Raw genomic sequence first — 25,274 nt, 5'->3', positions numbered from 1 at the left:
ATTCTACCAGCACATTTGAATTATGGTTTGTCTTTGTACAGAAATCTAGGTTGGACATATTGTCCATCAAAATTTTGAAGGCATTTTCCATTGTATTTTAGCTTACAGAGTTGAGGAATCCTGTTCATTCATTCCTTCATTCATTTGACAATATTTGATTCCCTGTCCTTTGTATGGCCTTCTTTTCATTCTAAAAGCTCTATTCCTGGTGTTATGAAATTTCGTGATGGACTGTCTTTCACTGTGGATTGTTGAGGACATTATAGTTTTGTTGACATTTTCTTCCTTGTTTGGCGGGGACTCATTTTGCTACCTAATTCTTTTAGGTTCTAGCTCATGCTCATATCTTTCTTCAGATGCCTAGTCATCCTTAACTGTTCATGTATAAAGGTGCGACACTTTAAAAACTGACTGGGAACTAACTGTGGTCTGACTCTTTTGGCTGGTGGACTTCTATGTAGGGCAACAGGGCCACTTTGTCAATGAAGGAACTCCCAAATGTTAGAATCCTGTGGGTGTTTTCTCTTTGGCAGATCTGTTTTCTTTGAGAGAATTCCTGGGGATGTAAACCTGAGCCCTAGAACTCTGGAAGACAAATGTCGAAAGTGGCTGGAAGTCTGACTATTCATTGAGAAGACTTGGACAAACTGCTTCCAGTACGGGGCCTCCTGTCTTAGCTGTTTAAATCTCATGAAGTCCTAAATCTCGTGCTCCCCACAAAACGTAAAGGCCCTTTCCTGTTTGTGGAGAGATCTGTGAGTTCAGGTCCTCCTGATACAGCTTCAGTGTTGCCCTTGACCCTTGTTTCAGAAACACCTGATGCTTTAGATACCTGAGCCTTTCTGAGGGTCTCTAGCAAGTCTATTATCAGACCACCCTAAGGAGCACCTGTCAGTTTCAGCTTTCTCTGGACTAAGTCAGTTTTTGTTTGGTGACATTCCATATCTGCTGTTGATTTTCCTCTTATTTTTTTCTTAAGGATATACATATATATGTGTACATAAACACATCTCAACACATATCATGTGACTGTACTTATTAACAGAATTGCTGGGGTATATAGTTGTAGTACCTAGCATTGAGATATTCAAGAATGAAAACAAGAGTAGTGGAGGAAAGATGAGGGGTATATATTGCAAAATGATCACCACAGTAAGTCTGGTTAACATCCATCACCACACATAGTTACAAATTCTTTTTAACTTGTGATGAGAACTTTCAAGATCTACACTTTTAGCAACTTTCAAATATACAATACAGTGCTATTAATTATAGTCACCATGCTGTATATTATATCCATGACTTAGTTATTTTATAACTGAAAGTTTATATCTCTTGACCTCCTTCACCTATTTTTTACACACCCTCAACAACCAACCACCAATCTGTTCTCTGTATGTATGAGCTCAGTTTGATTTTTTTGTTTCCTTTTGTGTGTTTGTCTTAGATTCCACATGTAAGTGAGATCATATGGTATTTGTCTTTCTGTGATTGACTGACTTAGCCTAAGGCCCTTGAAGTCCATACATGTTGTTGCAAATGGCAAGGCTTCATTCTTATGGCCAAATAATGTTCCATTGTGTATATACCACAATTTTTTTATCCATTCCTTCATCAAGGGACAATTAGGTTGTTTCCATATCTTGGTTGTTGTAAATAATACTGCATTGAACATGGGCGTACATATGTCTTGTTGAAATACTGTTTTCCTTTGATTAAGTACCCAGAAGTAGAGTTTCTGGATCATATAGTACTTCTTAATTTTTTAAGGAACCTCCATACTGTTTTCCATAATGGCCGCACCAATTTGCATTCTGACCAGCAGTGCACTAGGGGTCCCTTTTCTCCACATCTTCACCAACACTTGTTATCTCTTGTGTTTTTGATAATAGCCATTCTGACAGGTGTGAGGTGATATGTCACTGCGGTTTTGATTTACATTTCCCAGATGATTAGTGATACTGAGTACCTTTTCAGGTACCTGTTGACCATCTATATGTCTTTGGAAAAATGCCTGTTCAGATCCTCTGCCCACTTTTTAATCAGATTGTTTTTTTGCTGTTGAGTTGATATGAGTTCTTTTTATACTTCGGATATTAACCCCTTGTCAGACATATGATTGGCAAATTTTCACCCATTTGGTAGGTTTCCTTTTCATTTTGTTGATGAATCTCTGCTGTGCAGAAGCTTTTTAGTTTGATGTAGTCCCACTTGTTTGTTCTTGCTTTTGTTGCCTTTGCTTTTGGCGTCAAATCCAAAAAATCATCACCAAGACTATGTCAAATTGCTTACCACTTGTTTTCATCTAGGAATTTTACAGTTTCAGGTCTTACGTTCAAATCTTTTATCCATTTTGTGTCTGGTGTAAGTTAGTGGTCAAGTTTCATTCTTTTTTTATCTGTTCAGCTTTCCCAACACCTTTTCTCATTGTATAGGCATACCCCCTTTTATTGTGCTTTACTTTACTGTGTTGTGCATATATTGCTTTTTTTTTTTTTACACAAATTGAAGGTTTGTGGCAACCCTGCATCAAGCAAGTCTACTGGCAACATTTTTCCAAAAACATTTGCTCACCTTGTATCTCTGTGTCACATTTTGGTAATTCTTGCAATGTTGCAATCTTTTTCATTATTATCTTTTATTATTATTATATTATATCATATCATTACTATTCTGATGATCAGTGATATTTGATGTTACTATTGTAATTATTTTGGGGCGCCACAGACTGCACCCATATAACATGGCAAACTTGATCGGGGGTCTTTGTGTATGTGTGTGTTTGTGTGTGTTCTAACTGCTCCACCAACCTGCCATTCCTCCATCTGTGTCTCTTTCTCTCTCTCTCCCTCTCTCCTTAGGCCTTCCTATTCCCTGAGAATAACACTATTGAAATTAGGCCTCTAACGGTTCAAGTGAAAGGAAGAGTTGCATATCTCTCACTTTAAAAGCTAGAAATAATTAAGCTTAGTGGGGAAAGCATGTCAAAAGCTGAGATAGGCTGAAAGCTAGGCCTCTTGGTCAAACAGCCAAGTTGTGAATGCGAAGGAAAAGTTCTCGAATGAAATTAAAAGTTCTACGCCAGTGAACACGCAAATGTTGCAGATATGGAGAAAGTTTTAGTGGTCTCCATGGGACATCAAACCAGCCGCAACAAGCCAGGGCCTAATCAAGAATAGGGCCCTATCAAGAATAGGGCCCTAATTCTCTTCAATTCTATGAAACGTGTGAGAGGTGAGGAAGCTGCAGAAGAAAAGTTTGAAGCTAGCAGAGGCTGGCTCATGAGATTTAAAGAAAGAAGCTGTCTCCATAACATAAAAGCAAGATGAAGCAGCAAGTTATCCAGGAGATAGATCTAGCTAAGATAATTAATGAAAGTAGCTACACTAAACAACAGATTTTCAATATAGACGAAACAGCTTTACATCGGAAGAAGATGCCGTCCAGGGCTTCCATAACTAAAGAGTAGAAGTCAACACCTGGCTTCAAAGCTTCAATGACAGGCTGACTCTCTTGTTAGGGGCTATTGCTGCTGGCGGCTTGAAGTTGAAGTCAAAGCTCATTTACCATTCTGAAAATCCTAAGGCCCTTAAGAGTTGTGCTAAATCTATTCCGTCTCTGCTCTATAATTGGAACAACAAAGCCTGGATGACAGCACATCTGATTACAACATGGTTTACTTAATATTTTAAGCCCTCTATTGAGACCTACTGCTCAGTAAAAAGATTCCTTTCAAAATATTACTGCTCATTGACAATGCATTTGGTCACCCAAGAGCTTGGATGGAGATGTACAATGTGATTAGTGTTGTTTTCATGCGTGCTAATACAACATCTATTCTGCAACCCATGGATCAAGGAGTAATTTTGATTTTCAAGTCTTGTTATTTAAGATAAACATTTTGTAAGCCTATAGCTGCCATATATGGTAGTTCCTCTGGATCTGGGCAAAGTAAATTGAAAACATTCTGGAAAGGATTCATCATTCTAGATGTCATTAATGACATTCAGGAGTCATGGAAAGTGATCAGAGATCAAAATATCAACATTAACAAGAGTTTGGAAGAAGTTGATTCCAGCCCTCATGGATGGCTTTGTGGGGTTCAAGACTTTGAGGGGTTCAAGGAAGTAACTGCAGATGTAGAAATAGAAAGAGAATTAGAAGCAGAGCCTGAAGCTGTGACTGAATTGCTGCCATCTTATGATAAAACTTAAACGGATAAGGAGTTGCCTCTTGTGGATGAACAAAGAAAGTGGTTTCTTGAGATGGAATCTACTCCTGGTGAAGATGCTTTGAAGACTGTTGAAACGATGACAAAGAATTTAGAATATTACATAAACATAGTTGATAAAGCAGCTGCAGGGTTTGGGAGGATTGGCTCTAATTTTGAAAGAAGTTCTGTGGGTAAAATGGTATCAAACGGCATTAAAAGCTACAGAGAAATCGTTCGTGAAAGAAAGTCAATCGATGTGCAAACCTCATTGTTGTCTTATTTTAGGAAATTGCCATAGCCACCCTAACTTTGAGCAACCACCACCCTGATCAGTCTTTGAGGCAAGACCCTCCACCAGTAAAAAGATTACTACTCACTGAAGGTTCAGATGATGGTTAGCATTTTTTAGCAGTAAAGTTTTTTAGTTAAGGTATGTAACTTGGACATAATGCTGTTGCATACTTAATGGACTACAGTATGGCGTGAACATAGCTATTATATGCACTGGGAAACCAAAACATCTGTGACTTGCTTTACTGAAATGTTCACTTTATTGTGGTGGCTTGGAACCTAACCCACAATATCTTGGTTCCTTTGTTGTAAATTAATTGACCGTATAAGGGTTGGCTTATTTCTGGGCTCCCTATTCTGTTCCATCGCTCTATGTGTCTTTTTATGCCAATGCCATATTGTTTTGATTACTATAGTATAATAATATAGTTTGAAATCAGGGTGCACGATGCCTCCGGCTCTGTTGTTCTTTTCCAAAATTGCTTTGGCTATTCAGGGCCTTTTGTGGTTCCACACAACCTTTAGGATTGTTTGTTTCATTTCTGTGATAAATACTGTTGGAATTTAGACAAGGATTGCAGTGAATCCGTAGATTGGTTTAGGTGGTATGGACATTTTAACAATATTATTTCGAACAGTCCATGAGCACAAAGTATCTTTCCATTGTTTTGTGTCTTTTTCAATTCCTTTCATTAGTGTCTTATAGTTTTCAGGATGCAGATCTTTCAGTTCCTTGGTTAAATTTATTCCTAAGTGTTTATTCTTTTTGATGAAGTTGCAAATGGAAATATTCTCTAATTTCTCTTTCTGATAATTCTTTATTTGGGTGTAGAAACACAAAAGATTTTTGTATGTTCATTTTGTATCCTGCAATTTTACTAAATTTGTTTATTCTAACAGTTTTTTGGTGTGGTCGTTTTCTTTATATAATACGTCATCTGCAAATAGTGACAATTTAATTTCCCTTTCCAATTTGGATGGTTTTTTTGTTTGTTTGTTTGTTTCTTTTGTCTTATTGCTACTTCTTAATCTTTCAGTGTTAAGGCATTCGCCATTGACTTCCCACTGTGTTCAATGGAAAACTAGCCCTCTTTCTTCCTCATACCTTTTATCATAAATGTACATACGCACTTCCCATCCTCTACAACTTCCCAATAGACTGGTTACATCAGTATTCAAATGTTTATATTATTATGACCATGTATGTTATTCTGACCTGTTTTTCCTTATGCATTTGTCTTACCCTCCTTTTTTTTCTTTTCTTTTCTTTTCTTTTCTTTTCTTTTCTTTTCTTTTCTTTTCTTTCTTTTCTTTCTTTTTTCTTCAGATGAGGGTGCTTTATTGAGGGTGGGGTTCAACTGAGAAAAAAAAACAAGAATAAGGGGGAAAGGAAACTGTGGTATATGAACAGGAAGGATGCATAAATGCAAAGTTGTACATAGTCAAACCAGCCACAATATCTCAGTTATTCAAGATACCTTTACAGAGACTCTGTGGAACTGCTGTGTCTTAAAACAGTTCATAAGTAGGAAGCAAAAGTGGCAAACCTTATTTTCCAGGTCCTTTACATCAGTTTTCTTTCATTGGTCCAAATTTTCCCCAGAGAGATAACCCCTGTTCCAGACTGTATCTCTCCAGACTTACCAGATATTCAGAGGTTCTATATGTCCTATCACATTGAATCTGGCCTCAGGAATTGCTGTGATTCTCACCAAAACCAAAAATTGCCACCAGAAAGACTAAGTCACAGATCATGACAAGAGATAAGGTCACAATGTGGAATGAGAATTCATGACCCTGGAATGGACCAAGCCATTTCATCCAGGAAGCAGGGGAAGTAGCTAAGACTAAAGTGGCATCTTTACCCTCCTTTTCTTTGAGTCTTTCTTCTTTAGCATAATAAATCTTAATCTGTCCCTTTAATTCTTCCTAGACCCCCATGGCATCCCATTCCTATGCTTGTGCATCACAGCAAAGCTCCTTGAACAGCCATCTGCCCTGTCTTGCTCCACTCCCTTCTGTGCCATCCTCTCCACTATAGCCACTCCAATTGGGCTTTTGTTTCTACTACATTGAAAAGACTCTTGTCATCACTGATCACAAATGGCCCACACCTTGGCCAAGACAAAGACTAAGTCTACGTTTGCATCTTACTCAACCTTGCCTCAGCTTTTGACTGAGTTTAGCTACTCCCTCCTTGAAGCGCTTTCTTCACTTGGTTTCTGGGTTACCACATTAACGTGTCTTCCTGTGTCACTGTCATCCCTTCCTATGTTTCATTTGCTGATCCTACCTCCTGCAGTTTTCCCCCTACAAATGCTTGAGCACCCCAGGCTCTCCTCTGCCCCCTTTTCTTTGCTTTCTTTAGGTAAACTAATCTTTTCCCATGGCTTCGAGCATCATCTATAGACTGATGACTCAAATGTCTAACATTGGCCCAGAGTTCCATAGAGCTCCAGACTTAGATACCCAGTTGCATATTCAACATCTCCCCTTGGGTGTTCCAGTAAGCATTTTGAGCATTACACGGTCACAGCCAAACTCTAGGTTTCCATTCCACACCAAATCCTCCCGCCCACTTGCTCATCTCCATACATGCCGTTGTCCAGTCTCTCAGGCCAGCGACTTACCAGTTTTCCTCGGTTCCTTCCTTTTTTTCCTTTTCATCTCCCACATCCAACTCATCATTACTTCTTGGCTTTATTTCAAAAGCCTATCTGTAATTCCTCATGTCCCCCAACTCCAATGCTGCAACCCTTAATGTGATTTCTACCTGAATTACCACCTGCTTCTTTGTATCTAGAATGTAATTTCCCCCTGTATGCTGAGCCCCTTGGATAGTTTCTGGTACATGGAAAGAACGTTGACTGACTCATACAATTCCTAAGACAAAAGCATCAAAAAAGCAGTACGTTTTTGAATATTTCCTGTACTTTTTGTGTATGAACATTGTTCTCTTTCTCCATCAGGAAATAGAGAAACAACAGTTTTGACTGAGGAACCTTTAATTTGTTTAAAACAGCATTTCAAAATGCTCCAAACCCTTAGGACATTAAACCTAACCCTCCCATGTTTGATTATAAGTACAAAAAATGTACATTCAACGTAAACTGTATGACTTTGGAGTAAACCCTTTCTCTGTATCTCAGATAGATGAGAGTTGACCACCAGCTGTTTATGAATGTTATGTGCTGTTTATGTCATAAAGGTTTACATCATCAACCATATTTGGATTTTAAATATTCTTTTATTATGTAGCAGAGTTTGCTTTATGAATGTGTTTAACTGGGAATAGAATCAAGTGTGTGAGCAGATTCACCATCAAACATGCCTTCAAGATTTTAACTGATTTTTCTCCATATGATACCTTAAATGGAGGTAATTTTTTTACTCTACTTTCGCCTGTGAGCATAATTTTTAAAATTGCTGTAAGCTCTAAATATGTGGAAATATGTTAGTCTAAATAATAAAAGGAAAAAAAAAACTAGAGAACCTAATCAGTAATTTATTTTATGGATAACAGAACTATTAAATTGTATATTACATTTATCTGGCACTCCTATCCCTGCTAATACCAATTTAATTTGATGACTCTTTGGCTGAAACCCTGTTAGCAGAGTTTCCAGAGAACTCCTGTGTTTAGACCATTTTTAACCATTTGGCCTTGTAGTTTCAGCGAATAGCTAGCTTTCAGCTCCAAGAAAGTGAGCTCCCATGACATCAGGAAGCTTTAGCTAGGGGGCGCCAGAGAAGAGAGTGTATATGCCGGTGGGTATCTGAGCTGCTTCAGAAAGTCTGTATCTTGTTCTGGCCCCTGGGGAGAGGTGTGTCTGGATGGAAATGAATAGAGACTAGCTTGGATGGAACTAGCTATGCTGACACCTACATGTGACAAACGTGCCATGCAGATCATTTTCAAAGAATATTTTTAGGAAAACTTTGGTAAAATGTCTAAATGGACAAGTTCTTCCTGTCCCTTCTTCCTTAGGCCTGTCTGCAGGATTTGATGCTTTCTTGTGATCTCCATACAGTCTCTCTTTTTTTTTTTTTTTTTTTTCTGTTGTTGTTGTTATTAGGTAAACTCTCTGCTAACTGTATAGACATAAAATTCTTACTACTGATTTTAATTTTTTAATTTTTATTTTATTTTTTTAAAGGTTTCACTCCATTTACAGTTATTACAAAATATTGGCTATATTCCCTGTTTTGTGCAATACATCCTTGTAACGTATCTTATATCCAGTCGTTTGTACCTCTATTCCCCCACTCCTGTATTGTCCCATCCCAGCCCTGTAACCACTCGTTTGTTCTCCATCTGTGAGTCTGTTTCTTTTGTGTTATATTCACTAGTTAATTGTATTTTTTAAATTCCACATAGAAGTGATATCATACAGTATTTGTCTTTCTCTGTCTGACTTATTTCACTTAGCATGATACTCTCCAAGTATGCAAATGGAAAAATTTCATTCTTTTTTATAGCTGAGTAGTATTCCTTTGTATATACACACCACATTTTTATCCATTGGTCTGTTGATGGAGGCTAAGGTTGCTTCCATATTTGGCAATTGTAAATAATGCTGCCATGAACATTGGGGTGCATGTATCTTTTCAAATCAGGTTTTTCCTGTATATGCCCAGGAGTAGAATTGCTGGGTCATATGGTAGTTCTATTTTTAGTTTTTTGAGAAACCTCCCTACTGTTTGTTTTCCACAGTGGCTGCACCAATTTACATTCCCACCAACAGTGTAGGAGGGTTTCCTTTTCTCCACATCCTCACCGACGTTTGTTATTTGTGGTCTTTTTTTTTTTTCTTCTTCTTCTTTTGGCCACACTGTGTGGCATATGGAATCTTAGTTCCCAGACCACGGATTGAACCCGCGCCCCCTGCAGTGGAAGCATGGAGTCTGAACCACTGGACCTCCAGGGAAGTCCCTATTTGTGGTCTTTTTGATGATAGCCATCCTGACAAGTGTGAGGTGTTATCTCATTGTGGTTTTGATTTGCATTTCCCTGATGATTAGTGTTGTTGAGCATCTTTTCATGTGCCTGCTGGCCATCTGCATTTCCTCTTTGGAAAAGTGTCTATTCACTTCTCCTGCCCATTTTTTAAGGGATAAATATCAAACATATGTAAACAACTCATATAGCTCAACATCCATATAGTCTCTTAACTGGCCTCTCAAACATTTTGTGCTGAACCTCTTTTCCTTTCACATTTGATTCGGTGAGGCTGTCTCAGGTTATGGACTCTGGGTTATAAAAGGGAGTCCTTAACCACTCCCTCCCTACGCACCCCCCCTACCCTCACCCCCGGAAAGAATCCTTTTAAAGATTTGTTTAGCCCTCAAATAATTGGGATGTCTTTGTCTGGGTACCTTTTTAAAGTGCTTTGCATCTCCTCCAGACTTCTCTTGTCTGGTCCACAGGCTTATCACTGTCAGTACTGGCCAGCCTATAGCTAGCTCCACGCTTATGCTTCCCATGCAGCTAGTGCTCTTTGCTCAAGTTAAGGAGGAGAGAGGAGAAATGAAGATGATGGCTGTACACCAAATATTCAGACTCAAAGTGTGTGAGTCACAGGAGGAGAGGCTCTGCTCTATTAACTTATTACCTCTGATCTTGGAAAAGCCTGTCTTTGGTTTGATTTATAATGTCCTCTGTGCTTCTGTATTTTAACAGGGCAGCCCTGTTCTATATCGAAATGTTCATTCTTTAAGAGAGCAAATATCTGCCTTCCAGTCGGCTTTTCACTCCATAAAAGAAAACGAGAAAATGACTGACTGTCTTGAATTCTCAGAGGCGGAAGGAGAGTTCAAGACCATAGGCTCAGGTGAGTGAAAAGAATTCAGTCAATTTGGACTTTTGTATTTGTTCAGACCAGCCTCTGAGACGTAGAAGAAAAATTTAGTTCTACAGTGCGAAAGAAGTCTTTTCTGAGTAGAAGTTTATTTTTCAAAGGGGCCTACCATTTAAAATTTGGGACGTTTCACACAAAAACCTGGATTTCTGGTTTCTCTCGAAAAAACGTGATATCAAGCATCCCTACGCCTACAACTTACATTTCCACATGGCCACAATTAAGTGCAAAGTGTTATAATGTCGGAGCCGATAAGCTCACTTCATCTTCAGAATAGGGCATGTGGTAGATTTGAGTGTACAAAGCTTGATTTTTAGACGGTTATTATTAAGTTTGGCAGGCATTTATATGAATACCAAACACTCAACCCTGATATTATAAACAGATATATTCAGTCTGACATCTTAATAGCCTGCCATATTCTTTACCATAACTTTTAGATTGTAATTTATTTGGTAATTTTTTCTGTCACTTTTGATTTTCCAATCACAAAGCATTTCAAAAACCAGAACTAGACAAAATCTTGGCCTTGCTGTAATCACCATAACCCTAAGGTTCCAAATGGTTTTGTTTGGTTTCTTGAACCATCTTCAAGTACATGTCAACACCTCCTTGGGTGCAGGGCATGGTTACTCAAGACAAATCCAGTTCATCTACCTCTGCAGTACACAACCTGCTCCAGTGTACTCATTTGTATTTGTAATTTGTACTTACCTATTTTTCAGTTTTTATCTGAGCTTTTAAATATTTTATTACATTATTACTATGGTCCTGTAGACAATTAAATTCCCCTTCTGTATCTAGGAAGAACTGTGGCTGTGTTTTGCATAAAATCATACATGGTCAAAGCAGAACCAATATTAAAACATAACCACGTCCTTTAAAATGTTCAAAAGAAAAGGTTTCATTCTAAATTTAAAAGTAGAATGAGATGCTATATCAGAAATGCAAATGTATGTTGGCATATCATTGTACATTTTAAAATCTGAAAAAAGTTAATTCTAATAATTAAATTTTTGTTTTCTTTTTAGCAGTCATATTCTCTTACTTTTCAGTTAGATTTCCTTTTTTAAAAATTTTATTTTATTTTTTATTTATTGGCTGCACTGAGTCTGTTGCTGCACAGGGGCTTTCTGTAATTGAAGAGGGGAGCTATTCTTCATTGCGGTGTGTGGGCTTCTTATTGTGGTGGCTTCTCTTGTTGCGAAGCACGCACTCTTAGGTGCGTGGGCTCGGTAGTGTGGCTCATGGGCTCAATAGTTGTGGCTCACAGGCTCTAGAACGCAGGCTCAGTAGTTGTGGCACACGGGCTTAGTTGCTCCAGGGCATGTGGGATCTTCCCAGACCAGGGCTCGAACCCGTGTCCCCTGCATTGGCAGTCTTAACCACTGTCCCACCAGGGAAGCCCTTAGATTTCCTTTTTGAATAAAAAGTATACTTCTAGAGTTCTCTTTCCATTGATAAAGTATTTAGGTTTAAGCATTAAATTTTACTAAAATTATGATATACACAATTTTTAAATGATACTGTAAAAGAAAATATTTGTGTTGTTTTGTTTTTATTTTGTTTTGTGTACCTAGCCAAAAAGGAAAGTCGTGGTGAACGTCAACAGTCTGAATTCCCTGCAAATTTGTCATCCAAGCGTCAGAGAATATCCTCTCCGAGCAGCTCTGATGGAAATCTAACTGATGCAGTTGTTCTCCAGATAGGCAATGTTGCTGCTTTTCCCAATACAGACAGAAGGTGTCCTGCTGAAACTTTTACAGATCTCTCTGAGGTAATTAATTCACTTACTGGAAACAGGAAAATGAAGCTTTGGTTTTTTGGCTAGCCAGTTTTAGGATTGGCAAGGCCCTTTTGCACTTTTAGTACTTATGTACATTGTATTGCTATATTCTAGCTGGGTTTTTTTGTTTTTGTTTTTCCAAATATATATCTTTTTTTTTTTTAATTTTATTTATTTATTATTTTTGGGGGGTACACCAAGTTCAATCATCTGTTTTTATACACATATCCCTGTACTCCCTCCCTCCCTTGACTCCCCCCCACCCTCCCTCGAGTCCCCCCCACCCTCCCCATCCCAGTCCCAGTCCTATAAGGCATCTTCCATCCTCGAGTTGAACTCCCTTTGTTATACAGCAACTTCCCACTGGCTATCTATTTTACAGTTGGTAGTATATATATGTCTGTGCTACTCTCTCTCTAGCTGGGTTTTAAATTGTGTGTGTGTGAGAGAGAGAGAGAGATTTCCTGCTTGTTAAATATTTTTGTGATTGGTTGGCTTATTGGTTACTAGAGACAGTTTTTTTGTTTGGTTGTTTTTATTTGTTTTGGAGAGGGGAGCTGCACAGCGCAGCATGTGCAATTGTAGCTCCTCTACCAGGGACCAAACCCGGGCCCCTGCAGTGGAAGTACAGAGTCTTAACCACTGGACTGCCAGGGAAGTCCCTAGAGACAGTTTTGATTAATATGTTACTTTTGATACGAAAACGACTTTATGAAAAGATGAAGCCTTGTGGTCTTCTATTTGTGAGGCATAGTTCTAGATACCAGTGGTACAATTGTGAGAAAGTCACAGTCCTGCCCTTGAACAGCTTTTTGTCTGGTGGGGGAGGCAGACATATGAGCATCTAATTTACACAGAACTGGTAACAAGGTGAAGGCTATGCTTGGGCTGCACCCTTCAGGTCTGGGGGTCTGGCACTTCTGCCTTGCTCCCCTCCCTGGGGACAGGGTGCCACTTCGCAATTTCTCCCTTGCTCTCCTCACTTCTTTCAAGTAGCTGTAGGGATGTTTTGTTGCTTATAACTAACTAGAGACTGTTCACATCATCAAAAGACGATAACCAACGTGAGCTCAATAGTACTGTTGAAGACCCTTGACCTTCAGGTAAATGTGAACGGAGAGCTAGTTCCTGTTAGTGAGAGAAGACAGCTAACACTGGTAGAGTGGAAGCTTTTTTTCCCGTACCTTCTTTGTCATGTAGATCCAGTACATGTCCTGCTGATCTTATCTGGACTGGCTCAATAAATGTTTGCTGCTCATTAGGGTTGACCATCAGGGCCCCGTGGGTTTCATGTGTATCTCAGAATCGCTTATAACCTCTGCTCCCTCTGCTCTATCCTAGTTGATATGAAATCATCATCTGGCAGTAATTTTTCTTGTCAGAACTTTGATAAATTTTTGGACGTATACCATGATTTAGAAATCGTTTCCACACTAATATGAGTGTGTTTTCTCTCCTGGCCATGGTGGTTTTCTTTTTCTAGCTATTGATATCTTCTGTTGTTTGATTAGTAATTATATTCTTCATTATTTTGAGAATTTCCTCTTTAAAGAAAGCAGTTAACATAGTTTTTTAGACTTCAAACAATAAGGCAGTAAAATGTGCCCTATAAACGTTTCCTAGGGAACTGAAAATTGTTGGGTAGGATGTTTCAGAGGCAACTAGAATGAATGCTGTGTTTTTAGTTCGATTCCTATATACTTCTGTAAGAATTAACTAGATAATGAAGGTAATGGATTGATTGATTTAATATCAGATTTCCAGACAATCTGTAATGCTTTACTCAAATCTTTATAAAAATATCAGTAATCCTATAAGTAATAAAATTTAATACTTCTTTACTCTTTTTTCCCCCAAGAAATCTTCTGAATCTGGTTTAAATCTACAGTCTGGATGTTTAGTTGAAGAGTCTTCTCTAATTTCAGAGCTCACAGAGGCTTCAAGTGGTAAGTATTTCGTTTTTCCTTAGTATATGTGCCGATTCACCCATTGAAATGTTTGTTCAGTAGACATTTGTAGTTGGTATGCTAATGTCTGGGAAAACTAAAACCATTCCTTACATTTTAGGAGCTCATAATATAGTAGAAATGTTTTAGAGTTCTTGTTATTTGAGATGTGACATTTTCTTTTTTGAACTACTACCAATAACAATTCGTGAAATACTTCCAAGTGATAGAATCTATTATAAAGGATAGGATTATACAAGTAGCTTATACAGCTCAATATTAAAAATACAACAACCCAATCAAAAAATGGACAGAAAACCTAAGTAGGCATTTCTCCAAAGAGGACATACAGATAGCCAACAGGCACATGAAAGGATACTCAACATCACTAATTATTAGAGAAATGCAAATCAAAGCTACAATGAGGTATCACCTCATGCCAATCAGAATGGCCATCATCAAAAAGCTTACAAATGATAAATGCTGGAGAGGGTGTGGAGAAAAGGGATCCTTCCTACACTGTTGGTGGGAATGTAAATTGAAATTGGTGCAGCCACTATGGAGAACAGTATGGAGCTTCCTTAAAAAACTAAAAATAGAGTTACCATGTGATTCAACAATCCCACTCCAGGGCATATATCCAGAAAAGACAAAAATTTGACAAGATATATGAACCCCAATGTTCATAGCAGCACTATTTACAACAGCCAAGACATGGAAGCAACCTAAATGTCCATCAACAGGTGAATGGATAAAGAAGATGTGGTACATATATACAATGAGATACTATTCAGCCATAAAAACAAATGAAATACTACCATTTGCAACAACATGGACGGACCTAGAGGTTATCATACTAAGTGTAGTAAGTCAGAGAAAGACAAATACCATATAGTATTTCTTATATGTGGAATCTAAAAAGTTGGTACAAATGAACATATTAACAAAACAGAAACAGACTCAAGGATATAGAAAATGAACTTATGGTTACCAAAGGGTAAAGGGGTCAGAGGAGGGATAAATTAGGACTTGGGGATTAACAGATACATACCACTATATAAAAAGTAGATAAATAACAGGATCCTACTATTTAGCACAGGAAACTATATTCAGTATTTAAAAAAAAAAAAGGATCTCTGAACATTTAACAAGTGTATTTTGTTAGAGAAAATGCTACACATGATTTTGGTTTTTAAGTATATGAAGAGGGACCAGGATTCAAAACTTTCCCCAAATCAATAAGCTTTTATTGAATGAAAGTCACAATAAGGTATTAGGTTTACTTTCAACCTACCTGTGTCTTTATCTTTAAGTAAAACTCTTGTAGGTATATAATTGGACCTTGCTTTTTGTCGGTCCTGAGAATCTCTGCCTTTTAATGGGCGTATTTGGTGCATTAACCTCTCAAGTCATTGTTGACATGGTTTTATTTAAATCTGCCATTTAAAAAATTTATTTTTGGCCACACCATGCAGCTTGCAGAATCTTAGTTCCCTGACCAGGGACTGAACCCACGCCCTTGGCAGTGAAACTGCAAGTCCTAACCACTGGACCTCCAGGAAATTCCCTAAATCTGCCATTGTTTTCATACATTTTCTGTTCTGTTTTTTGTGGGTTTTTTTGTTTCCTTCCTCTTGTCTTTTGGGCTTATTTTAAATTTTCTTTTTAGAAATCCATTTATCCATTACCTTTTAAACTATACCTCATTGTGTCTTTTGTTTTGTTTTAATGGTTACTCTAGGGACTGTGGCATATACAGCCTTAGATTTTCACAGCCTTCTTAGAGTTAATATTGTACAACTTCAGGTGAAGTATAGAAACTTTACGAACTGTGTAGATCTACTTCCTCTCCTCCCATTCATGTCTTTTATGGTCCTTTACACTATAGATGTCATCTACACTACATTTATATTCATTTTAAACCCCACAAAGTAAGATATTTTTGCTTTAAACAACCATGTGTATTTGGAAATACGTATGTATTAAAAATAGCCTTTTATAGCTACCCAGATAGGTACCATTTCTGGTGCTTTTCATTCCTTGCTGAAGATCTAAGTTTCTGTCTGGTATCATTTCCCTTCAGCCCGAAAAAGAACTTCCTTCAGCATTTCTTGGGGTGCACATCTGCTCTGACGTCTTAATTTTAGTCATGTGATGGATGGATGGATGGATGGAGCAGAGAGCTGGGTTATGAATTCGTTACCTGAATGAAATAAGATGCTTTTGCCTTCAGCAGTTCTTACCAATTCGCTTGCTTTACTCTCATGGGACTTTGTCTTAGGAGTGACATATTCTTTGACAGTGGTTATAGAATGTATGAAGTATGGTCATTAAAAACTGTCATCATACCTAACACCTCCCTGTACAGTCTGTCGTCTTGGGAACATCTCAACAAGGGCCAACATATCCCATTTTAATGCCTCTCTAGGCCTTAAGCAGGAACGTTGTATAAGACAGGAGAAGACAAATCTTCCAGAGGTGGTGGGGCCTTGATTAAAGGAGTCTAGTGCTATTCCAGTGTTTTATTTTAAACTGGTTATCTGATGTCGCCCTAGAGGTTATTATATCTCAAACGGTATACCTTTAGGAAGAGGGAAGAGCTCTTTTAAAGTGGGGTACTTCAAAAACAAACACACACGTAGAAAAAGAGATCAGATTTGTGGCTACCAGAGGCTGGGGGGTGGGGGAAAGGGGGGTTGGAAGAAGGCATTTAAAAGATAAGGACTTCCAGTTATAAAATAAATAAGAAGTAAGGATGTAAGGTAGGACATGATGAACACAAGTAACACAGCTGTATGTTATATGTGAAAGGTGTTAAGAGAGCAAATCCTAAGAGTTCTCATCACAAGGGAAAAAAACTTTCTTTTCTATTTAATGTTGTATCTGTATGAGGTGATGGATGGTCACTACACTGATTGTGGCCATCATTTCATGGTGCATGTAAGTCAAATCATTATGCTATACGGCTTGCATCTCAAAACTGGAAGGAAAAAATATAACCCCTGTAAACACTGATGACTATAAAAACCTGTTACCCTTCAAGCAAAAACAAAATAAGAAAATAAAATGCAAGTCACCCTATATCATTCCCCTTCTTAAAATCTTTCACTGGACTCCCAGCATACTTAGGATAGAATCCAGTCCACCCACTTCCTACAAGGCCGCCCCTGACCTGGTCCTCAGCCTTGACTCTGAGCTTGTGGCTTAGCTGTCTTCTCCTTGCTCACTCTGTTCTGGTCACGCTGGCCTTGCCCCACCTCTTATACGCAGGCGGGTCTCCTGTTGCCAGTCTTCACACTTGGCTTTGAGCGTGTAATCTTCCTCCCTACATGTGTGGCTTGCTTCCTCGCTGTGTTCAGATGCCTACTCAGGAAGCTGTCCTTGAACTTACCCCCACCCCCTATCATACCCTAACCCCATCTCTACATTATTCTCCTTAATGGCATGGGTTACTGCTTGTTATTGTATATGCACTTATTTAACTTTTTATTTTGAGTTGACTGTAGACTCACATGCAGGTATAAGAATGAATCCAGAGAATGAGAGCCAAACCACCCTTCCCCTGGTTTCCCCAGTGGTGATTTCTTGCATAGCTGTAATACAGTGCACAACCAGGAAATTGACACTGATAAAATCTGCTGACCTTTTTGGTCAGATTTCACCATTTTTGCATACACACATTTGTGTGTATATTTAGTTCCATGTGATTTTATCAGAGGTGTAGACTCACGTAATTGCACTATAGTCAAGATATATCACAGTCCCTCATGCTACCCTTTTACAGGCACAGCTACCTCTTTCCTTCTGTGCCTCCAAGTTACTATATTTTATGTTGTTTATTTGTCCTCTGAGGGCATGGGGGCTTTGTCTGGTGTGTTTATCATTGTATCTCCCTAAAAGTGCCTGTCACATCTTAAGCGCCCAGTGTATATTTGTTAAATGTTAATCATCAGGCAATGCTCTCTTGTGAGAATTTGCAGGGGGGAGCCTTGCCTTTTTGTGGGGCACATACAGTATGTTAATTTTTTTATTTGATAATCTTTCTCCCTAGCCTCCCATCCTCTCCCACCGCCTTTGCATCCTGAAAATGCCTCTGATTCTAGCAGTAAAATTGGTCATGGTTCTTGTCTGGCTCAGGTTAGCTTCACGATGCAAGTTGTAGGTGTCGTGAGTGGAGGCAGATTAACAGTTAATAGCTGAGCCTTCTTAGGGTTTCCGTGGATGCCTTCTTAGATTTCTGTGGAGCCAAAACACCTTACTTACTGTTACCCTCAGTAGTTAGATTTGAAACAGAAGCTGTGACCAGTGCCACCTCTCTTTTTTTTCACATTTCCAGGTGAAATCCCCAATGCTACTCCCCAAGCAGGATATCTTAGGGTTGAATTTCTGAATAACGTGTTATTCCTTTTCTAAATACGTACTACTTCTGGTGTAGAACAGACTGATTCAGATGTCTGCCACCTCTCATGTTTACGACTCTATGTTGAAGGAATCCAGATTGCTGACTGTGTAGAGGGCAGAGGAGCCAGTGATGCTGTTTCAGTTGACAAATTTACAGAAGTGAGCACAGACACAGCTCCCGAAGCCAGGCCACTGGTCACTTCACTGTGCCAGAGGGACATTCCATCCTCCAAGACCTTTGTACTTCGTTCTGTGCTGAAGAAACCCTCTGCAAAGCTGTGTCTAGAAAGCCTGCAGGTCAGTATAGAGCTACATTTCCTAAAGCAAATTGAATAAAAACTCATTTTGGTTCAGAGAAGTACCTCTGAAACATTGTCATACTGGCCTAACAGGAAATGTCTTATCCTAATTTTTTCCCTCCTTTTCTCACTTATAGTAGCACTGGGCAGTTTCTTTTGTTCTTTTTTATTTTTTTTTTTTAACTCAGTGTGAAATATACTATGTTGAATTTAATGTATAGGTAGCCCACATTTTATGAGAGTTTCATAAGTTATTAATATGTGAGTTTGTTAATTATTTCCACCCAAAATATCTGCTCTTCGAGATACCTTTTGTAGACATGCATCTTTTTTAAGTTGAGCTAGTGTGAAAAGAGAGTAGGTTGATGGGAACTAGCTGGCATTTTTTGAGTACTTCCAGTGGATGGTTCTGGAATATATGATGTACATGCAGCAACAGTATCCAAGAAAGGTATTAGCCTCATTTTACAGAAACTCAGGCTTAAGGTTGTTAAATGAACCCAGACAAATCTGATTTAAAAATCCATGACAGGACTTCCTAGGTGGCGCAGTGGTTAAGAATACGCCTGCCAATGCAGGGGACACGGGTTCGAGCCCTGCTCTGGGAAGATTCCACATGCCACGGAGCAACTAAGCCCATGCGCCACAACTATTGAGCCCATGTGTTGCAACTATTGAGGCCCACACGCCTAGGCCCCATGCTCCACAACAAGAGAAGCCACTACAATGAGGAGCCCACACACCACAATGAAGAGTAGCCCCTGCTCGCAGCAACTAGAGAGAGCCCATGTGCAGCAACGAAAGTCCAATGCAGCCAATAAATTAAATAAATAAATAAATAAATAAATAAATAAATAAATAAATTTATTAAAAAAAAAAAATCCATGACAGGCTGTAAACACTCTAAGAGGTTGAGCGGATGGCTCTGGGGTCAAAGTGCCTGGCTTCATATGCTGAAGTTTAAGAACTGGGGCAGATTAGTTAACCTTTTTGTACCCCGGTTTCCTTACCTGTAAATGGACAATATTAGTAACTTCCTTACTGGGTAATTTGAGCATTAAGTAGGATAATAATGTGAAGTTAGCACCAGTGCCTGGCAAATGAGAACACTTTTTTTTTTTTTTGGAACTTGAACATACAGCTATACCTACAGGTTTATATCTAGAGCCAAAGTGAACTAAACTACCTTCTGTCTACATGGATATATGGTCAGTTGTTATTTTTAAATGTTTAACAATTTTTCTGGTTAAGGAGATGATTCGGGTTTCTGTACAGCACTGTTCATTTCTATCTTCTATTTGTTTTATCTTCTCCTCCAAGAGACTTAGCATCTTAATGATCCATGTAACTCTCATCGATTAACAATATTATGTAGCAGAAACATCGGGTCGTGCCACTAAAATCACGTCAAGACTTTCACAACCAGTGATCTTCTTGCTAAGCTGCCCAAAGCTTGCAGTTGTATACTGCTTACATTGTTGCATAACTTCCATGGTTGTTTTAATGAAAAATAAATCTGAACATTAACATGAACTTTATTTTGTAAGTTCAGTTATTTCACAATTACTGATGTGGGCAGTTTCCTGGTCAGGAAAATGAAGCTGACTCTCAGAAGATGCTTAATGAAGGCGGTTTGTTTGGGGGCAGGACTGTTTCTTAGAGAAGGTGTTGCTCTTGGGATGCGTGTGCTGGAGAAAATGAAGAGCTCTAGAGGACAAGGGTTGGCCAGGGGTTGGGATGACATGGCACGAGCAGATTTGGTGATTTGGAAGTGCCTCTTAGCCACCCACAGCCCTGACTCTAGCCCACTTTGCTCCTGTGGCCCTGTATTTAGACTTGCCTATTCTGTTCTTTAGGATTCCCACTGTCACTTCCTCATCAACTTGCCTACTCTATAATCTTCTTCTGGAGAAGCACAGAAGGACAAATGCTACCTTCTTTCCTTGTTCCTAACTCAGGAAGATAGTATTGTAGACAGATTTATACACTTATGAAAGGTGTGGTTCCTGTGTCTAAAAGATAAAACACTCTATTATGCCATTTACATATTTGGTTTTTTCTTGTTTTAGTGGAATTCTTATACTTTAGATCAATTATATAGTCTACTCCATCTGACACCATCCAGAGTAGACTGTAATTCTGGCCACTCACATTTTCCTTAACTTCATTTGGCAGATCAAAAAGGAGGGAATGAATTTAGCCCACATTATGGATTTCTGTTCTTTAATTCTGGCCTAAAACTATTTACTAAAGTAATAGCTAGGGAACCCAGTATATCATGGCTAATATCATGGTATTTTAAGTCAAATCAATTATGAAAGTAAAGGTAATTTGCAATACTATATACTATCTACCCTTGGCAGAAAAAAAATTCAAAGTTGCTGTTCTTAATGACTGTGTGTATGTATTTATATATGTAAAATTATTCATCGATGTTTACTTTGTTTAGGAACACCGTGACAACCTCTGTGATGGTGAGACTCATCCAAGCTCAATCTCAAATCTTGCAAACTGTTGCAAAGAACGAAAAGCAGGTAAGAAATTCAGATTTATTCTGAAGCCTGAGGATATTATTTTGTTATTAAAAAAATCTGATATAGTATGTGATATTTTCAATGCTCTACTAATGCCCAATGCTTCTGCAATTACATGGGAATGAAGAATAGTTGGGAGGGATGGACTCTGTGTAGAGAGTCTCAGAATTGGTTCTGTCCATTTCATCTACCCATTTTTGCTTAATGGTGAAACTTGTAAAGGAAATTGATATTCCAATTTTGTAATCTTCTAAGATAGGTGTGCAGAATTTACTTTAAAATCAGCTACCATTTTTTAATTAGAAATATTGCTTATCTCTTCCATTTTAAACTTTTTTCTCTGTACAAACTATGTTTTGTATTATACAAATAGCCAAATCCCATCATGTTAAAAGATTCTAGGATATGCCTTCTGGATAAGAAATGTAGCTTAATTTTTAAATGTATTCCTATTTATTATCTATAGAAGGTCGAGAAAATTGTAAAGTACCAGCCTCTCTAAATATGAGGAAGAGGAAGAGAGTTACTTTCGGAGAGGACCTAAGCCCTGAAGTGTTCGATGAATCCTTGCCAGCAAATACTCCGTTGCGTAAAGGAGAAACACCTGTTCGTAAAAAGGATTTAAGTAGCCTCAGTCCCCAGCTACTTGAACAGTCCCCAGTTCCTGAGCGCTTACCTCAACCAAATTTTGATGACAAGGGAGAGAATCTCGTAAGTGTGAAAAGTGTGGAACAAACTTGTTTATATTTTCATCAGACCTCACCTATTTTGCGTGAGCAGTAATTGTGCTTTGAAATCATAAAATGGACTGAATGATGTGTCATGGTATAAATTAATGCATTTTCTAGCTAGATTATTGCCAGTTTTTTCCTATTAAAAACAATGCTTCCACGGCTCCTTGTACATAGCATGTTTCCTGGAACCTAACTGCTATTGAGCGTAAGATGTGCCATTGTTTTATATATCACTAAGAAAAAATGCTGAAAGTTAAACTGTGATACACACTATGCACCCAGATTTCAGAGGTGTTAAAATGTGAAAAAGCAACAATCTTAGAATTGACATGTTACAAATATAAATTGTTCTTCCCGTTAAGATGAATTTCTATAGGTGGGATTACTGGACTAAGGAATATGAACATTTGAACTTTTTGATACATATTGCTAAATTATCATTCAGAAAATATGTACTAATTTCACAGCACTGTAATTGGTTTTATTTTATTATACCTTTGTAAACCCTAGATTTTAACAGTACCTTTTTTAAAATAGCTTAATAGAAGAAAAAGAGGACTTGAAAATTTTGTTAGTGAGGTTTGAACATTTTCACATGTTTATGGGCCATTTGAATTTCTTCTCTTGAGAATTGCCTGTTAATTTTACTTACTCATTTTTGTATTGGGACCACCATTCATTCTCTTGCTATTATACTTTGAAATAAGAATATTCTGCTTTTGGCCAGGATGAATTTAGAAGCACCTAATTTACATTCCCATTAGAAACAACTAAAAAGCCAGAGAAAAAGATATGAAACAGTGGTTCACAGACATTGACGGTCTGGAAGCCCAGACAGTAATCTCTGACTGGGGGTAACGAAATAAGTCTTGTGAGAGCCCCAACATGCTGCCTGGGCCGAATTTCCAGGCTCCACCGCAGTGGAGCCTGACAGTCTCCATTAGTTGACAAGATGGCTTTGGGGTCTGGGAGAGTGAAGGAGGCTGGAGTTCACAGGGTAAAATACCAGAGAGAAAAGACCTGCACAGAGAGGACTCTGGAGATGTGCAAAGGGTCTCGCTTGAGTTTCCAGCTGAGTGCTGGTCAACACATCCTTGTGAGTAAACTGCCCCAGGCCAGGGAGGAACTGCCCACATGGAGCAAATGGAAATGCCTCGAGCTCACACAGGGCAGGAATTGTGTTTTCATCAACCCTCGTAGGAAAACCTTGTAATTCAGAGGGTGTCAGGTGCTCAGGCGAGTATTGACTCATTAATGGAGCAGAATTAAACTAAAAGCCTGGCAAAGCTTAAAAGCAAGCCTTGAAAGGACCCAGCTTATATCCTTGTAACTGCACTGCATAATGAACCTCAAGAATATCAAAACTGCTTTTGGCAACTGTGAAGCTGGGGAGATCCCAGCCATGCCAAGGGCATCAGATCTTATTGTCCTCCCAGCCCTTCAACCCACCCCTGAAGGCCCTCAATAAAATGGTTTCATCCTTCCCAACAAAACAGAACTATCTAGCACCAAATAACGTTAAATTCAAAATGTCTGGCATTCAAGTAAAGATTCATAGTTGTATAGGAAAAGCCCCATAATGAGGAGAAAAATCAATCAATAGAAATAGACCCAGAATGACACATATGATAGAATACGTAGAGAGAGACATTGAAAGAGTTATTTTAACTATATTTCATATATGTTCAAGAATGTGAGAAAAGATTGAGCTTCTTAAGAACATGGAAGATAAAAGACCCAAGTCAAACTCTGTACTTTATAATCTCCAGGAATAAAAAAAAATATGTTGGATGAGATTAATAGCATATTAGAGACTGCAAGAGAAAAGATGAGTGGATTTTGAAGATGTAACCATAGAAATTATTCTCAATGATAGAGAAAAAGAGTGAACAAGAATGAGCAGACAATTCGTGATCTGGGACAACTTTAGGTGGTATAATATGCTTGTAATTAGGGTTCCCAAAGGAGAGGAGAGGTTGGAAGGAACAGGAAAAAATATTTGAAAAATTTTGGCTCAAAAATGTCCACATTTGGTAAAATTATAAACCCATTGATCCTAAAGTTTAACAAATTCCCAGAATTTGTTACAAGAAACATAAAGGAAAGTGCACAAAGTTTAAAATTAACAAAGAACGACCTAAAAGGAGCCAGAGAGAAAAAGACATATGATGTAAAGAACAAATATAAGAGAGGCAGCAGATTTCTCTTTGGAAATTATGTGAGCCAGAAGACAGTGCGGCAGCATCTTTAAAGATGTATTTAAGTACTTACAGTAAAAATAAAAACAGAAACAAAAACACCTGTCAGCCTAGAATTCTCTATCCAGTGAGACCATCTTTCAAAACAAAAGGTGAAATAAAGGCTTTTTCGGACATAAAAAGTTGAAATAATTCATTAGCATAACAGGTTAGCATTAGAAGAAGTGTTAAAAAGGAAGCCCTTTAGTCAAAAGGAAAATAGTTCTGCATAAAAATCTTCACCTACACAGAGGAGTGAAGAGCACTAAAGATGCTAAATATGTGGGCAAATATAACAGACTTTTTTTTAAGCTCATTATTGGAATATAATTGCTTTACACTCTTGTACCAGCTTTCAGACTTCTTTTTAATTAGTCTCCACAAGGGATAATTGTTCAAAGCAAGAGTAGCAATGTTTTGTTTGGTTTATAACCGAGGTAAATAAAATATACAATCAAATTAACATGACATAAAGGTTGGGAGGGGTTCTTAGGCTACAAACCAAGTGGAATAAGTTAAAGATGTATACTGTAAACCCTTTGCTGCTATAAGATAACAAAAACGTGTGGGATGCAGCTAAAGCAGCTGCTTAGAGGGAAATTTTTTTAAAAATAAAAGCCTGTATTTGAAGAGAAGAGAGGTCTCAAATCTCAGCTTCTGCTTTAAGAAACTGGAAAAAGAAAAGCAAATTAAAACCAAACTAAGAAGAAGAAAGGAAATAATAAAGATAAGTGTAGAAATCAATGAAATAGAAAACAGAAAAACAATAGAGAAAATTATTGAAAAGATGGTGCTACAGAAAATAATAGTAAACTTCTTATCAGACTGTTCAGGAAAAAAGGAGAGGATACTCATTATAAGGAATAAGGGATGTAACATAACTATATATCCTAATAGTAGATATTAAAAGGATAACAGAGACTCCCTGGCGGTCCAGCGGTTAGGATTCTGCTCTTTAGTGCCAAGGGTGCATGT

General features: G+C 38.1%; 1 protein-coding gene across 1 annotated transcript in view; it reads left to right on the top strand.

Moving 5' to 3' along the window:
* The window catches only part of CDCA2 (cell division cycle associated 2), a 50,672-nt gene that overhangs the window by 6,010 nt on the left and 19,388 nt on the right, over positions 1-25,274 (top strand). The window contains 6 exon segments of the mRNA XM_057724417.1: positions 10,185-10,335; positions 11,943-12,139; positions 14,007-14,094; positions 18,584-18,792; positions 21,244-21,328; positions 21,795-22,039. Coding sequence (XP_057580400.1) covers positions 10,185-10,335; positions 11,943-12,139; positions 14,007-14,094; positions 18,584-18,792; positions 21,244-21,328; positions 21,795-22,039 — 975 coding nt within the window.

Source organism: Hippopotamus amphibius, chromosome 2 (assembly GCF_030028045.1).
Source record: "Hippopotamus amphibius kiboko isolate mHipAmp2 chromosome 2, mHipAmp2.hap2, whole genome shotgun sequence".
NCBI lineage: Eukaryota > Metazoa > Chordata > Mammalia > Artiodactyla > Hippopotamidae > Hippopotamus > Hippopotamus amphibius.
This window is presented reverse-complemented; position numbering and strand designations above follow the sequence as displayed.